The following is a 17,787-nucleotide window of genomic DNA, read 5'->3' as shown; positions in this document are numbered from 1 at the left end:
GATATTATACTAAGCACTTTAAAATTATTATCTCATTTTATTCTCACAGCAAACCTGGGAGATAGGTGCTATTACCTTTATTTTATCATGCCTTATTTTAAGATAAAAAGAGGTTAAGTGACTTGCCTAGTCACACAATTAGTATCTGAGGCAACATTTGGACTCATGTCTTCCTGACTCCAAGCATGATACTCTATCCATTGTGCTACCTAGCCACCCCTATAAAAGAAGGGAAAAATGAATAACAAGTTGTTAGGGTTAGAAGGGTTAGAATCATCCTTTCATAATTCACCCTCACAAGTCAAAAAGAGGCACTGTGAGGTGTTTAACCTGGGGTCCTTGAATTTTTAAAATTTTTTGATAACTATATTCCATTTTCATTGGTTTTCTTTATAGTTTCATGTATTTTATTTTATGTAATCTAAAACATTATTCTGAAAAGGGGTCTGCCAAAGGCATTTATGACACAGAAAAGGTTACAATCTCTGACTTCCAACCTTCTGGTAATTTTTAAAAGGGTAATGAGCCACATAGGTTACACAGTGTTGTATATAGAAAGCTGGCATAAGAGCAGGAATGTTTAGATACTTAATCTCACAGTGCCTCAGGCAACTAAGACTGTAAGTAGGAGTATTATTGTTGATCTGCATTACATTATAAATTCAGGTCTTCTATCCCCAAAGCAAGTAACCTTTGTACCATACCATGTTGTGCTTCAATAATTCTGTCCATTCTGACTTAGCTAGCAAACTACTACATCTCTCAGTGGATACCACTGAAGATAGCTCAGGACACAGAATGGAAGAGTCCTAAAAACAGTAGTGCCCTCCTTGCTTTCTAACTCCATTCCTTCCCATCAGTCCTCCTTTCATCATTTCCTCCACAATGATGATCCAGGGAACACATTTTGTGTAGAATGCAACCTATCAATTGTCTTTGCTTGGGCTATAGCCACTCCTTCCCCTTCTCTGTAGCTATATATATTGAAGGAAGGTCCAGGAAAGAAAGCTCTTGCCCAGAAAGTCCTAGGTTTTATCAAGAGAAATGATGTTAATAAAAATGTATTATCATTTGCTTTGTTGTGACTGATTGAGCCCTCACTGCCAGATCCCTCAGATGAGAAAAGGAGCCATAACTCCTTGTGCTTTCCATTTCCTGTTAGGTCCAGCATATACATCAAGGGAACCCTGATGAGTGTCTGAATGTGAAGAGCTTTCAGTAAAAAGAAGAGTAACTCTCCCTTGGACTTCTAGCCTTTCATTTCCTACTGCTTCTGTCTATTGAGGGAATGGAAGAAAAAAGTTGGTGGTAAATGGGGCTTTTCCCTTCTACTTTAAACTCTTATTATGCCCTTTTCCTACCTAATTTCCAGCCTTTGGAGAGTTAAGGAATTGTGAAGTGGGGTGTCTCATATGATTATATGTCACTCATCTTATGTTTTACTTGCTTTCACTCCAGTTTCCCACCTCCATTGGGAAGAGAAGCAGTATTTTCCACTTAATGATGAACATTCTCAAACCTGGTTAAACCCTTTTACATTCCAGCAACTCCGAACTGGTGTAAATCACCATCAAAATCCATTCCCCTACTCTCAATCAAGCAATTCTCCATTCCTATTCCCATTACCCCTTACATCCTAAAGATAACCTAACCTTATCCAGCCGTTTCACTATGCTCTCTGGAATGCCTATTTCATAGACAACAAACCTGCTTTCACTTTAAACTCAAACTCATTTTCTCTAAGAAGCCTGGTTTCCACCTGATAACATAATCTTTCTGGTCACCCTTTTCAGTAGAGGCTCTATCTTCATTCATTTTCCTAGCTAGGAGAGGTGGGGAAATTGAGATACTTGCTTCCCATTGTTACTTCCATATTTTTGTAATTCTATCATTCAGTATAATCTCTTTCTTGCAGATTCATGCTACTTATTCATACATATCACCCAATCAAAAAACTCATAGCTGTTATATAAAGATCACCCCCCCCCCTTTTTTTTTTTTTTGCCTTAATGAGTTCAGTAATTGACTCACAATTTTTCTCTCCTCCAGCCTTCCTATTAGGGGACTTCAACATATACATTGACTCTCTCTCAAATATCCTAACTACTCAGTACTTCTACTTGATTATTTCAAATGGGCTAAATGTTCACACACAAACTTGTTCACACACAAAGATGATCAGACCTGTGGCTTTGTCATCACCCACAAATGCACTTCCTCTATGTTCAAGAATTCTGAAATCTCCTTAACTGACCATGATTTATTGGCTTCCTTTCCCTTCATTTTGTCCACATTGTAATTTCCAGTACCTTGACCATTCATTTCTCTTGCAGGTAATTTGCTCTATACTGACCACTTTCACCTCTTGTCATCATCTTGACCCTTTGGAAAACAAATTCAACTCTATACTGACCTCCTTTCTTGAATTCCTATCCTCCTTATTATATAGCTAATTGCATCCAGGAAAGCCTCAACCATGGATCACTCCAACCATTTACTCCCATATTCATTGTGCTGATGAAATTTGAGAAAAACATGCAATCATTTTGACAAGGTTCACAACAAAGTTATGTCATACAACTTCAACTAGGATCTCACTGCTCTTCGGCAATTCTATTAAACCTCCTATAACAACTCCTTATTCCACTCTCCCTAGTGGCTCTTTCAAAACATTTGATTCCTCTTCAAAGCTACCACGGCTGCCCTGGCTCTGACTCTCAATGAAAATGTTGCCAACATCTGAAAGTGAAAACGAAGGCTATTAGCTAAAAATTCTTTCTTTTCCCCTCTTTTTCAGTTCTTAACACTTAGATGATTTCTGCCATTACCTCTTCCTTCATTTATGTTTCATATGATGAGTGGCTTTATTCCTTACCAAAGCTGATTCCTCTACTTGTTCAAGTGATTCCTTTCCATTTGGTCTACTCCAACAGACCCATCCTATCACAACCCCATCATTCTTACTTTTTCTCTTATTTTTAATCTCAGTCTACTAGATTATTCCCTGCTACCTACAAATTTGTCTTTTACCCCATTCTCAATCTTGAAAAGACCCTCATTTGATGCTGCCATATTTTTTTTAAGTAACCAAGAGTTCTTCCATATCTAGCTAAACTTTGCCACCTGGATTATTGCAATAGATTGTAGTGAAATATAATCTGGTGTCTCAGCTCTGTCCCACTCCAACAATAGTTTATTCAAACATTAAAGTGATTTTCATAAAGAGCAGGTCCAGTCATGTCACAGCCCCTTCTCTCAATCTCCTTGTTTAATAAATTTCAGTGGCTTCCTTGTTGTTATTATACCTTACTTACAAGACATTCCTTCTTTCAGCTATGGGTATTCTCTCTGGTTGTTCCCTATGCCTGGAAAACTTTCCTGTCTATTCTCTATTAAGTTTCCACTTTCCCTGGGAATCCTTACCTAACCTCTTCTTAATTCTAGTACCTTTCCTCTGATAACTATTTCCTGTTTATTTGCGTGTGGTTTGCTTTGTATATGTCTGTTTGCATGTTGTCTCCTTTTAAGTTCTTTGGAGTTAGGGACTATCCTTCGCCTTTTTTGTGTGTCCCCAGCAATTAACACAGTGCTTGGAACATTTTTATTATTTAGTCACTTCAGTTGTATCTCACTCTTCCTGATCCCATTTGGGGTTTTCTTGGCAAAGATATTGGAGTGGTTTGCCATTTCCTTCTCCAGATTATTTTATAGATGAAAAATCCTAGGCAAACAGGATTAATTGACTTTTCCAGGGTCATACAGTTAGTAAATGTCTGAGGGTGGTTTTGAGTTCAGGAAGATAAGTCTTCCTTATTTCAAGCCCAGCACTCTATCCATTGTGTCACTTAGTTACCTCTTTGGCACGGGGAAGGAACTTAAATGTTTATTGATTGTATGCATTCGTTTATAGGTGGTCCCCTCCATTAGATTGTAAACTGGAAGGCAAACAGTGGGCACATAACAATTGCAGATTGGTTGACTGGAACCATGCATCTGAATTGAACCTGAAATCTCCTGTTTATCTCTTTGTGGCATCCATGATGAACATGTAAACTACAAGAGGACAGGGATTATGTTACTTTTTTGTTTGTATTCTGAGGAATTATTTAACACAGTGCTTAGTATATAATAAATGCTAACTAAATGTCCATTCATTTATTCATTTCTAGACCTTTTTTTCCCTTCTTGACATTCTCAAGGTAATCAGATCATAGGGACATAAGTATTATTGCTCACTGAAAATAACTACAGCAAAGATTTCTTTTTCGGCTGACTGATTTTCCAAAGATCAGATGAATGAAGCTTCCTTCATTGCATGGAAAAAGCTGGCTGTCTCATATTGTCTAAAAGTCTAAAATAGAAATAGAGCAGGTGATCTTAAGAAGACCATTTAATTAACAAGCCTCAGTTTCTCCATTAACTAGATCAGAGTGACACAACTTGCTACAATGATGCTAAAAAATAATTTATATTATCCAATTTGATGCATGAAATTCATCCTAAAACAGACTAGGAGGATATAGAAAATGATCAGCTGAGAGCTGATGTTTCCCAGACTGGCAAGTCAGGAGATTAAACAATATGAATAGGTATGATTCTAGGAAAATAAGAACCCTTTCTGTCACTGTATGCTAAAAATATTCCATAGCAAATGTTACAAGCAGTTAATAATTTAAATATCCCATTAAAGTTTAAAATATATTGTGATGTCCTTAAGAGTACTTTGTGTCCTTGTCTACTACCATGTTTCACATGAAAAGGACTTTAGAGATGAAGAAGAAATAAAGTTATAAAAGGATCTGGCATAGCAGAAGCTTCATCCACTATTATAAAAACCATTTAGTGTTCATGGATAGGAGATAATCTCATAGTAGTTAGAAGTTTAGCTTGCTTTTTTTTTTTAAATCACTAATGTTATCTCTGATGTTATAGAACAAATAGACATCTATAACAATTAAAAAAATTCTGTATACCTACTATTTCCTTGTCTAGGGAATGTAGTTAATAATAAAGATAATAAATCCTTCCAGATGTATGTGAAATGTTTTGCCACAAAACACCACCCTTCTTTGGGCTCCCTTTTATTTTACTCTTCCCTCTAAAAGATGCCACTTTCCTGTCTTAAATTATCACATTATGTTGCTACCACAGCATGACTAGCTGTGTACTTTAAGTGGATCTAAAAAGTCATATAGAATAAGGCTGAAAACTTAGAAACTGAAGCTGCTACTGGTAATCATTCTTCCATAGTGCACTGATATATTGCTTTTCCTTTCTGTTTAGCTTCTTATTTTATCTGATCTCTTGTCTTTGGACCCAATGGTGGGTGAGATTTTTCTCTGGATTCTCCAGGAACTAAGGCTGGGAAATTTCCCAACAGAGACTAGTTAGTTAAACTCAACACTTTTTATAGATGAGGTCTGAAAACATCACCCAGGTAAGAAGTAGTAGAGTTACAATTTAAAGCACAATCTTCTGAACACAAACCTAGGATACTGACCCCTCTCCAACTTATAGACAGAGGAAAATGATGTGAGAGAGATAAAGGGACTTATTTAAGGTCATACATCTAGTTAGTGGCAACACTGAGACTAGATCCCAGATTAAATGACTCCTAAGTCAGGGACCCAAACATGTACCATTTAAAGATGATCAATAAGTTTAAGTTTGCCTTGGTGTTTGTCTTCAGGTGAACTAATTCTACTGTCAGAAAAGAGTCCTAGCATTTTTAGGAACAATTAAATGTATTATTCTTATCAATGATTATTTTGTTTATTTGGATAAGGGAGACTAATGTAAGGCAACTGAGTTTCAGTTCTAGGAGAAAAATACTACTATGTTTGGCTCAGGAGGAAGAGGAACTAACCTTATAAGATCTCAAGTTGCCATCTGGTAACTGTTCTGTACTATACACCTTTTCATGGTAAAAAAAAAATAGTGTTAATTTAGGCGTGGGTGTATTAAACTCTTTGCAATCTACTTCACTTGCTCCCTAAACTCTGATAAAGCCTAGGCTGGTCATGGAAATGCTTGTGGGAGTTTCTAGCTAGGAGAGGAGGGTTGGTAGACAGACATGAACAGGCTCTGACTTCTAAGACCTTGCCTGAGGGGAAGCTGTTTGAAAAACAAATGTCTTTGATACTTGCATCCCAGCTGCTAGTCAGGAAAGTAGTGACCTTTTTTAAATGCTACTTTCTATCCACAGATTATATTTTAACATTCTCCCCATTACCTTCATTGATGCCAAAATCTGACATTTTTTAGCATGTTTTGTGGCATGAGCCTACCCACATAAGGGACAGTGCAATGACATTTCCATTCCCATCTGTCTCGTTCAATTACCCATGGGGAGCATTTTGGGGCAGAACCGTAGACCTCTTATTTCTTCTTATTATTTTTACAATATAAATGGTCAGTTACTAGTTTCTGACGTATAAGGTATATGAAAAACAAAGTCTTAGAGGCTCAGGTTTTCTTTCCAGTAAAGTGGAAAGGGGTAATTTCCATATTTTGGAGTTGTGTGTGTATGTATTCCCCTACATGAGTCGGCGCATGAGTGTGTACTTAAGTAACACATAACAAGAGTGACATATAGCATTGCTTAAAGGAAGACTGGGGGGGCAAGGGCTGCAGGTGTACCATTTACTAACCATTCACCTGAAGGACGTGAGTCTGGTGTAACTCCTCATAGCCATAGGCATGACAGGTGTAATTGCCCATGTGAATAGTTGTCACCTTGGTGATGTAGAGAGAATCATCTTCTCCAAAATCCTGCATTTAACACAAGAGAACAGAGCTGTCTCATTAGTGAACAAATGATTTCAGCTTTTGAGAAAGGTTCAATTTCTGTGGTTACAGTTCCTACATAGAACACCAGAAATCTTCCATCTGAGGATTCCATCATAGTCAGTGCCTCAGGTCAGATCTTGTCCTTTCTAACTTTGTAATACCTTCCTCATCCATCAATTTTTTTTTTTTCTACTTACACAATTAATTATCTTAGTTCAAATCCACATCATCTCTTACCTGGACAGTTTCAGTGAAATAGTGAAATAGTCTATTGCCTCAAGTCTTTCCCTTCTCCAATTCATCTTCTACAGAGCTGCCAAAATGATTTTACTAAATGAAGGTCTATGCTACTCATCTACTCATTAAGTTTGAATGGTTCCTTATTGATTTCAGAACAAATATACCACTCCCCCTTTTTAGTGTATAAAAAATACTTTACAAACTGAGCCCAACTATATTTCTACCCCCATCATATTATTACCTTTATGTACACTTACAGTCTATCCAAAATGATCTTGCTGCTCCCAAAACACAACATTTATATCTTTTGCCTGCAAACCTTTTCATTGATTATCCCCATACCTAAAATGTTCATCTTCTACAACATAAGCCCTACTTATACAGGAAGCCTTTGCTATTCTCCCCAATTACTAAGTGCTCTCTTCTTTCAGTCTCAATTTTTTTATTTTCTTCTATTACATATAAATAGTTGTCTATATATTTGTAGGACTAGATGCAATTTATATGACTAGATGCAATCTCTTTAGAAAAGGGATGTTTTTGATGTTTTTCCCTTCTATCCAGAACCCAGAAGAGGGCATGAAACATTATGAGTACTACATCAATGATTGCTGATTATAAAACCTGATAAAGATCATTATTTCCCATGCATTCTTTTCTATCAATCTCTTCAACTTCTTCCTGCCCATATATCTTTGCTCATGCCGTTTCCCCTTTCTGCTGCCAGGAATGTATATGGTTTTCAAGAAGGACACCTCTGATCTAAAAGCTTGCTCATCCACCTTTGGTGTCTCCTTGGCACTCAATTTTTACCTCTGACTCCAGAAACCTATGGTATGCCCAGTAGCCACACCTTGGTAAGCCATCTTAGTAGATGTTTTAAACCATGTTGATAGTAAATGATGAACCTCAAACCCATTGGCAAATGGGGGAAAGGGTATCCAAGAATATAACATCTATAATCTGAATGGGTGGATAAAATCAGTTTGTTCCAACAAACACAAATGTGGTTGAAGTAGACATTGTGAAGTTCTTAGAATTTGGTCAGACATGAAAGACACCAAGGCCATCTACACCATCATCAATCTTCTTCACTTTTTTTTTTTTTTTTTTTTTATTGCCACTGGACTTTAATATGATTCTGAAAGAGAGAATGAGGATGATGACTTTGTACCACTCTGCCTCATTTAAATGCAGTTCACCTAGCACAAAACAACTCTGCCTGTGGAAAACTTGTTCATCTTTGTAGGATAAGGGGTGCTTTATTGTTGGTTTATTATGTTCTAAACTACCTAAAACAGTGTCCTGCATGGCAGATGCTTAATAAATGATACTGACTTTGTAATCAAGGTTTATACATAGAATTACTTCCTGCTAGCACTGGAGTTTTTCCTGATTACTTACCTTTATCTGTTCATCTTTGGAGCTCTTTCAATATTTATGATCAGTGCCACACATTTTGGCACTTGATTATGTTCAAGCTAGCACTTTATTGTAAACTCTCTTTTATTTGCCTATTATTTAATGATTGAAATTTCAGAGATCATTCAGGCCAGGAAGCAGGAAGAGGTATCTAAAATATCTTTGGAAGGCAAAGAAACAAAATATAGGTAATTAGATAAAATCTTGTAAGTAATTAAATTTCTATTTAAAATCTTCATGCCTAGGACATCTGAGGGCAACTTCTGTTTGCATTAGAGATCGGCAAAAATCTAATAATTGCTACTCACAGGCAGTTTAATGAGCAAGTGTCAGAAAAGACAGGATACTTCTCATAAATAATATCCTGACTCAGGAGTCAGCACAGACTGAATAGGTAAGGCAAAAAAGCAATTGGCCTCAGTGGTTGGCCTTAAGAGTTAGCAAAAGACCACACTAATAGGGAATGAGGAAGGATAAATATATTGCTTCTATCAAGTCCAGACAAGTAGAATTCCGCCACTTTTAGGATTCTATAGCAAATAGAATGTGACTAGAAAAGCACTCATGGGTTTGATTTTCCAATAATGTCATGTGACAATTACATATCTACAAAGTGTCTTTTGGTTTTACTCCTCTAGAACGAGGTAAAATAAAGGACAGGTCTAATAATGCCTTTCTAATGACAACTAAGTATTCCTTGAAATATTGGATATAAAAGGTGTGTTGGAAGTAGCTCTAACCAGCTTGAGAATTGTTAAATTTTCAGTATGAGCATTTACAACTCTGAAACCTACAATGCTATAAATTAATTGTTTTGTTGATTGTTTAGATTTAAGAAAGTGTTAATAAAACGATTAAACTTAATGTTTGTATGCATTTCCCTCCTGATCCTCAACTCTTTCCTACTTTGTTAATAGTTTATCAGCATATGCTAGTATTGTTCTATAAACAGTACTTAAATTCACCAGCAGTATGGTAGAAGGCTCTGTCAGGAGCTGTGAAAACTATAGTTATATGTGAAAACTGTCAATCAATCCACAAATATTTTTTAAATACATATTATGTGCTAGGCATTATGCCTGTCCCCTGGGGATACAAAGAAAGAAGCTTAAGAGTCTCTGCCTTTAAAGAACTTACATTTTATCAGGGAGACCTGTGTACACACACACACACACACACACACACACACACAGTAGCTCAAAAAAAAAGTGTGAGATGCATAAATTCAGAGATAGCTCCACTCCAAATATTCATATGGAATCTTTGTGCTTGACCTGTAGTACAGTCTTTTGAGCTCATATTGGTCTAATCATCCATAGATGGACACACTGTACCTTGATCCTTAAAGAAATTAATATTTTACTGTTATATTAATAACTAATTATTTTCTTTAATTTCTGTTAAGGATTGTAGAGGGCCAGAACTCTGGAGAAGTATACTTGAAACAAGGTGTTAACTCAGTGGAATTGAGATAATGGTTCTCTAGTTCACACCTATTCAGTAAACTGTAATGATGTAATTATAATAAGGTATTTAAACTGGGGACAAAGTCAGACTCAGAGGGAGAATGGTTGAGACTGTCAGACTATCAGACTGCTGGAGAAGACTGGGTTCTGACAGACACAGACTGTGTAAGAGACAATAAAGACTTTGGACTCTATTCTTGTCCATTCTCTTGATGTCTATCTTGCTGAGACCAAGGCCCTTCCAGAGGACTGCCAGAAAGCTAGCTGGAACATTACAAAGGACCAGCTTTTGAAAAGGTCAATCCATCTCTGAAGGGCATGGCTGAGTGAGGAGATTGATTCTAGCTCCCAAGACACATATTGTTAACTAGATTGGGCAGGATCCCATGGCATAGGGATACTTAATTTCTGTTTAAGAATATAAACAGAATCAAGTCTGGGCAAACCTTTGCCCAGACAAGAAACCCCCTCTTTGTTCCTTTCCATTAGAGTTTAGGAAAGCCTAGCTCAAAAAGGAGAAAACTAGTTAGAGAGGTCTGGATGGAAATGGTTTCCCTTGCCCAAATGCCTTGAATCTGCTGAGTCTCCTAATCAAGCCATATTCTTAGCTGAAGGAGCTTTAGATTTTTAGCCCACCTCCTCATTAAATGTAAACCAATCAGTGTTGAGTTTCATTTGTCAGGGGAGTTCCCCAGTATATTCTGTGCTGGGATGATAAAGGAAATGAATTATATTGAAATATAGCAATAAAAGAGGAAGGTAGATGGCACAGTGGATAGAGTGCCAGATGGAATCAGGAGGACCTGAGTTCAAATGTGACTTCAGATACTTATGTATATGTGTGACCCCTGGGCAAGTAATTTAACTCTGTTTGCCTCAGAATGAGTGGGAAAGGAAATGGCAAACCATTTCAGCATCTTTGCCCTAAATAGGAGTCATGCTAAAAACCATTACATTGAATTCCCAATCCCTATATTTATGCACACCTGCATTTTTGATTTCCTTCACAAGCTAATTGTACAATAATTCAGAGTCTGATTCTTTTTGTACAGCAAAATAATGTTTTGGTCATGTATACTTATTGTGTATCTAAGTTATATTTTAATATATTTAACATCTACTGGTCATCCTGCCATTTAGGGGAGGGGGTGGGGGGGTAAGAGGTGAAAAATTGGAACAAGAGGTTTGGCAATTGTTAATGCTGTAAAGTTACCCGTGTATATATCCTGTAAATAAAAGGCTATTAAATAAAAAAAAAATAAATAGGGGTCATGAAGAGTTGGAAACTATTGAAATGAATGGACAATAACAACATCGTAATAAAAATATTAAAAATTCAGGTTTATCATTTATAGGTTAAGAATTCTTGTCATTTAAAGGATTGGGTGATGTGTAATTAGCACAACAACTGAAATGCTCTGTTGTGATTTTCCTTGGGCCAGGGACACTTTTCATGGAAGAGGAATCTGTACTTTTTTTTGATAAAACAAAAGATGAAAAATGAATAACATGTGAATATAAATTGCTTTGGGGGTCATATATATAGAAAAACTTGTCCAACTGAATCAAGTATCTGGACTAAATACAAAGGCTTGCTGTATTTGCATTGAAATGCTGAAAGGCAGCTGAAACTAAAAAAAGGGTATTAATTTATTAAAAATAAACGTGCAGGCAGCTCAATTTGTCCTGGATGATGAAGGATCAGTATATAGTTGAGTAGAAGCTAGGGCTGCTTATAAAAGTTAATATTAAGCCAATTCTTGAACTTAACAAATTTCTGGTCCAAGCTATTTCCCGGGTCAAAATCTAAGTTATGAGGAAAACAGATTTTCCCATAAGGCAATAAGGGTACTTAAACTTCATCTAGTCCACTACTAGCAAGTAGGAGATTCTATGCAGTATGACTTAGATGACCTTCCTACCCCCAGATCTTATTAGCCCCCTGGTAAGAGTACCATCTTTGACAGGAATGAAGAGGAGGTATCACAGAGTCATCAGAAAGATCAATGTGCCTATCTTTCCAGACCTAGCCCTCAATAACCCTTTGCCTTCAGGAAATCAGTAACTTAATAAAGGAATATTGAAGACAAGCATCTCTTAAGAACATCCTAAATTGCAGTGACTATATTAGGCACAAAGGATGCAAAGACACAAATGAAACAATGAAAAACATATTTAATTAATCTTGATTACTTTCTTCAGTGAATTTCTCCATCATCTGTATATACATTCTGGGAATTTTTTTTTATTCTAAGTATTTAAAATTTGATGTTTAGTTGTTTTTTGGTCCTGTTCAACTCTTTGTGATGCAATTTGGAGTTTCCTTGGCAAAGATATGAGTGCTTTGCCATTTTCTTCTCCAGCTCATTTGATAGATAAGGAAATTGGGGTAAATAGGGTTATGGTTTGCCTAGAATCACATAGCTAGTCAGTGTTGGAGAACAGATTTGAACTAAGGTCCTCCTGACTCTAGATCTGGCACTCTATCCACTGTGCCATCTACCTTCCCACTTAAATGGTAAAATACATTTGTGATCTATTAATCAAGTCTGATTACTTAGCTTATAGACTAGAAGATCTGAGGATTTCAAAGTCCTCAAAAGTGCCCTCATGAGAGTAAGAGTAAATATTTCAATTACTATTATTAAGTATCAATCAGTCACCATGCATTTACTAAATACCTTCTATCTACCAGGCAATGGACATACAAAGGAAAAGAAATGAAGCCATTCCTGAATCAAACTATATGGATTTAAAAATTTAAACATTCCTTATCAGTTTATCTTGTATTCAAAAGAAAAAAAAAGATTATAGAGACATAGAAAACTTGTCTCTTGATTAATACTGGAGGTAAAAAAAAATACTTCTTCAATCTTTTATTGGGTCTTTGATTTCATCAAGAAGAGTACACATTGCCTGTCTGCACTGGTGCATAATGCAAATTATTTTTGCCCTATCATGTGTTATTAGTGTCAATATTGTCCTATAAATCCATCATGAAGGGTCTACTGAAAGCAATCACAGTTGTCTGCTAGTTCTTTTATTATTCTATTCTGTAGGCACCAGGGAAAAACTCAAGCCATCCTTTCTGTGATTCCTTAGTCTTACTCCATGATTGGCTCACTGCTTCTCTACATTATAAATATACATTAAACCGATTGTGTGATGGTAAAGAAAATATCTGCAATTGAATATCCTTATCATCTTTTCTTCAAGAATCTAAAACATATATATATATATGTCATTCTCATAGAAATTTTACACACATGAAAAAAATAGAAATGTAGATCAATATTTATTAATGTTCCCATTTTCCTATTCTAGAATGTAACACACACATGTGTGTGTATGTATGTATGTATGTATGCATGCATGTCTGCCTTCATGTCTATTTGTATCTACATAGCTATCTATCTGGGAGTTATGCAAACCAGCTCTAACTTCTATAGCCAATTGTTAAGTTTTCAGTGTGAACAGTCACATTTCAGAAATCTGAAAACACTATAAATCAGGATTGATTAATTATTTTGTTGATTGTCTAGATTTAAAAAGCTAATATTAAGATTATTAAAATAGTTATGCATACATTTTTAAAATTAAGGGAATCACAGTTAATTTTGGAAATTAAAATTTTACCAGGACACCCTTGTATTGCTTTATAAACATTGCTTAAGTTTAGTAGGAATGTAGTAGAAGTTCAAAGTTTAAAGTCATCACCAGTCTAGATGCTTGATGATCTGAGGAGAAAAGATGATGATTAGAATTTATATAGAAATTTCAGGCTTTCAAAGTTCCTTAATATCCATTTTTTTATTTGAGCTCTACAATACCCCAGTCTCTCTTTTTGTCTCTGTTTGTCCCTCAATGTGGTACTAAGGATTGGACTTAAAGGCAGTATGATTGCTGTGTTGGAGAAGTTCAATACTGGAGATTGTAAATGATTCTGGAAATTTCTATTTTTCTTTGGGAATAATGGTTAGTCACTCACTTAAAGGTCTCTGGGCCTCCATTTTTATTTTCTAGTTTTCAATGAAAGTTTGTTTTGTAATATTGCTTGGAAGTTTGTGTGTACGGGTTGATGGTATTGATTTTCATGTCATATGACATGTCATGTCATATAGCCTCAATTATTTGGAAGCATATCACCCATACTTTTCTTAGCTTGGAGTTATGAGTCAAGAGAAGTAATAACTTCCTTATAGATGTGTCAGGTTTTTTCGTGTGATTAGAATCATCGAAACAAGTGTGTTTTCAAAAGGGATAAATTGAGACACTGAAATAGTGTTAAGTGAGTATCCCAAACCATAACTTTCCCCATTATACTTCTTGGGGTCTCTTGCTTCCCACTACTTTGTTTACTGTTTCTGGGATTCCAAAGGATATCTGAAGACTTATTTTTTAAAAAAGGCTATGCTTTAAAACCAAAGGATGGATTCTCCAAGAGGCACAAAACAATTTAGAGAGAAACAGTGTAAAATTCAGGCATTTTACTCCTGATAATACTCATGACTTTTGGTGCAAACTCTGAAAAGCCTTTGAACCCATTCTTTAGTCTCTACATTTTGATAAGAGAAAAACTTCTTCATTCCAAAGGTATATTGTTAGGATTGAAGGGGAGGTGAATCAGGGAGCAACACTGTCAGCAACTAGGAATCTGGTATCAGACCTGAATTAGCTCTTCAAGGACACATGGGGGCTGTTCGGTGCATTACTGAATTGCTTTAAGCACTAAGTAATTATAGGCAGTAACTTCAGCCTCAGGGATGAGCTCCCTTTGCCATAAATAAAATAATAAGGTAAAATGTCTTTGGGCTAAAACAATAGGCACTTTATAATTATAGAACAAAATGCATATTATTTATTGAGACATGAACGCTAGCTACAGAAATCAAATCTACTTCAATGAATGTGAGAAAATTACTTTAAAAATTGATTTATAAGAAGCTACATAAAAATGAAACGCGAAATCTTTTCTCTCCTGAATGTTCTCTGAAATGTGTCTGAATAATTCCATCAATGCTTGATTGCTTCTCTGTAATTGTCTTTTTATGGATGGCTTTTTTTCTCTGATGCATAGAAATGTATTAGGAAAAGCAAGGATCCTTTCAGAAATAAACAGATGCCATATTAGGCCATTTTCATAGTGAGATACATTCATTTTGTGGAAAAGAGAAAATTTACTTAAAGATATGGCTTATAATTTTCTCAAAAAGCTATTTCCTAAGCAACAGCTCTAATAAACAAAGTAATTAAATGGGATATATGTAAGTAATAACAAATATTTAAATAAAGGAAAGATGAGGTATGGTGGAAGCACAGCTAGGTAAGCCATAAGAATAATTCACCGTAAGATATGTTTTATGAAAATGGGCACATGGTCACATGATCAAATTTAAGATTATAGAAAGCATTCAAAATCATTTATGGGTATAGCTCAGCCTAATAGCATAGTTAATGTTGAAAGTTAAAACTGGGTTCAGAAATGAGCAATGTTCACCTTTCTACCCTGTTGTTCAGACCTCTTAAAACCTTGCTTCTTTCATGAAGCCAGTTCTGACTAAATAGATTTCAATTCAATCCAGCAAACATTTATTAAGTAGTTATTATGTGCAGGGAGGCACTGTGCCAGCATGAATGCTCTCTCTTTTTTAATCACTATCCAGATGTTCAGTTTCTAATAAACCAAAGTATCCTGTTTGCATAAACTGTTTTAGAAAATTCTATGTCACTCTGAATTTAGAGTCAACTTCTAAACATGGAGGAACAACTATAGATACAAGCAACACAATGCCATCTGTAAAAATTTGGCCATAGATAAGAGAAGCATATATTTTAAGCTTGAAAGGAACTTCAATGTAACCTAGACCAGCCCCTTCAGTTTAAAATTGAGAAAACTGAAGCTAAGGGAGATTAAGGGACTTGCAAGTGGTCATTGACACCATTAAGTGGCAGACATAAGATTCAAACTCAATTTTCCTGAGTCCAAATCTTGCACTTTATCACTTAATCATAAATACTTCAAATCTATTCTTTTTTCATTTTGTAGATCAGAAAGCTGAATACCAGAGAGATTATTTGTTCCAGATCACTTCTTAGCTTCTTAGAGGACAGAGATCAAACTAGAACCCAATTTTTTTGATTCCTTGTTTGAAGCTCTTTCTATTAAGAAAATTGAGAGACTCAGGCTTTTTTGTCAAAACACTTTACTCCTGTAAATGGTGCAGTGATTAGAATGCTGTAGGAAAAAGCTAAGCACAATCTATCTGTAGACATTAGAGACAAGCCTTTTAGTTATTGTCTTCCTCAATTTCTTCATCTGGAAAGTGGGATAATAATAGAACTTATCTTGGAGGGTTGTTGTCAGATATGAAATATTTATAAATCACTTGGAAAATCTACAAGTACTATTAAAATGTGAGAATAATAATGATTATTTTATTGCTAACATTCCTTCCAACTTTAAAATCTTATGTGGCATCCATAGATACTTCTAATATGTACTGTTACATTAATATCTGTAGTTGCTAAGTGGTTACCTTTAGAGGGCCTTGGTGAGAAAAGGAGCTAACGTATTATTTAATAACAAAAATCATTGCGGGGGGGGGGAGATGGTTGGGGGGGGGTAGGAGGAACCTTAGTGTCTATCTTCTCCAAACTTTACACAAACAAGAATTTCCTCTACAACATATGTAACATTCATTTCAAGGCAGGCTAATTAAACTCTGCCCTTTCTCCTGGGAAGAGGAGGGAGGACATGAAGATAGCAATAATTAGAGTGACTGGTGAACATCATGCAGCCTTCCCCTCCAAAAGAATACTACCAATATATGTCTTTGAGTTTCTTGTCACCCATTTGTAATTACCAAAGGCAATATCAAAAAAATTCAATCTCTGTTTAGAAAGTATTAATTACAGGGAAGTCCATCATTGGGAATCTGGACACCAGGAGATGAATATTTGGGGCTAGAACAAGTCATGAAGAAAGAACTTCCAATAAGTATTGAAATGTTAAAAATTCCTAGCACCTAGCACAATATTCTGTGCACAGTACTTCAACAACAATACTAGATGATGACTAGTCCTGATGGATCAGGCCATCCTCAGCAACGGGATCAACCAGATCATTTCTAATGGAGCAGTAATGAACTGAACTGACTGTGCCCAGGGAGAGAACTCTGGGAGATGACTGGAAACCATTACATTGAATTCCCAGTCCCTATATTTATGCACACCTGCATCTTTGATTTCCTTCACAAGCTAATTGTACAATAGTTCAGAGTCTGATTCTTTTTGTACAGCAAGGTGATGTTTTGGTCATGTATGCTTATTGTGTATCTGGGTTGTATTTTAATGTGTTTGGCATCTACTGGTCATCCTGCCATCTGGGGGAGGGGGTGGGGGGGGGGTGGGAGGTGAAGGGTTGGAGCAAGAGGTTTGGCAATTGTTGATGCTGTGGAGTTGCCCATGTATATATCCTGTAGGTTAAAGGCTATTAAATAAAAAAAAAAAAAAAAAAAAAAAAAAAAAAAAAAAACAATATTCTGTGCACAATAGATGCTTAATAGATATTTCTTAAATTTAGGAATGAATGAGAGAAGAAGAATTGGTGTAGATAATGAGGAGAAGATTTAGAAAGTATTGAGAGGGACAAGTCCTGGGAAAAAAGGGCATTGTCTCTAAGATTTGTTCAAAAAGAATATAGTGTCAAATAAAGGGAACTACACTCATTAAGGCCAGAACTGGATCAAATTAATAAGAAACCGATGGATGTGATTGTTATAAAACCCATTATAGCAGTGCTTAATTGTAGCTTACAACTGTAATTATCAAATAAAAAATGAAAAAAAAAACTACTTTAGGTGTCAGTGGA

The 17,787-nt window shown here is 35.8% G+C and overlaps 1 protein-coding gene across 2 annotated transcripts in view; it reads right to left on the bottom strand.

Moving 5' to 3' along the window:
- The window catches only part of FSTL4 (follistatin like 4), a 790,888-nt gene that overhangs the window by 78,950 nt on the left and 694,151 nt on the right, over nucleotides 1-17,787 (bottom strand). For both annotated transcript variants that reach the window (XM_031953062.1, XM_031953063.1), the window contains exon 8: nucleotides 6,651-6,771. In XM_031953062.1, the coding sequence (XP_031808922.1) occupies nucleotides 6,651-6,771 (121 nt within the window). The remainder of the gene's footprint in view (nucleotides 1-6,650; nucleotides 6,772-17,787) is intronic.

The sequence above is a fragment of the Sarcophilus harrisii genome, chromosome 2, assembly GCF_902635505.1.
Source record: "Sarcophilus harrisii chromosome 2, mSarHar1.11, whole genome shotgun sequence".
NCBI classification, from domain to species: Eukaryota; Metazoa; Chordata; class Mammalia; order Dasyuromorphia; family Dasyuridae; genus Sarcophilus; species Sarcophilus harrisii.
The sequence above is the reverse complement of the archived record's forward strand: the minus strand, read 5'-3'. Positions and strand labels throughout refer to the sequence as shown.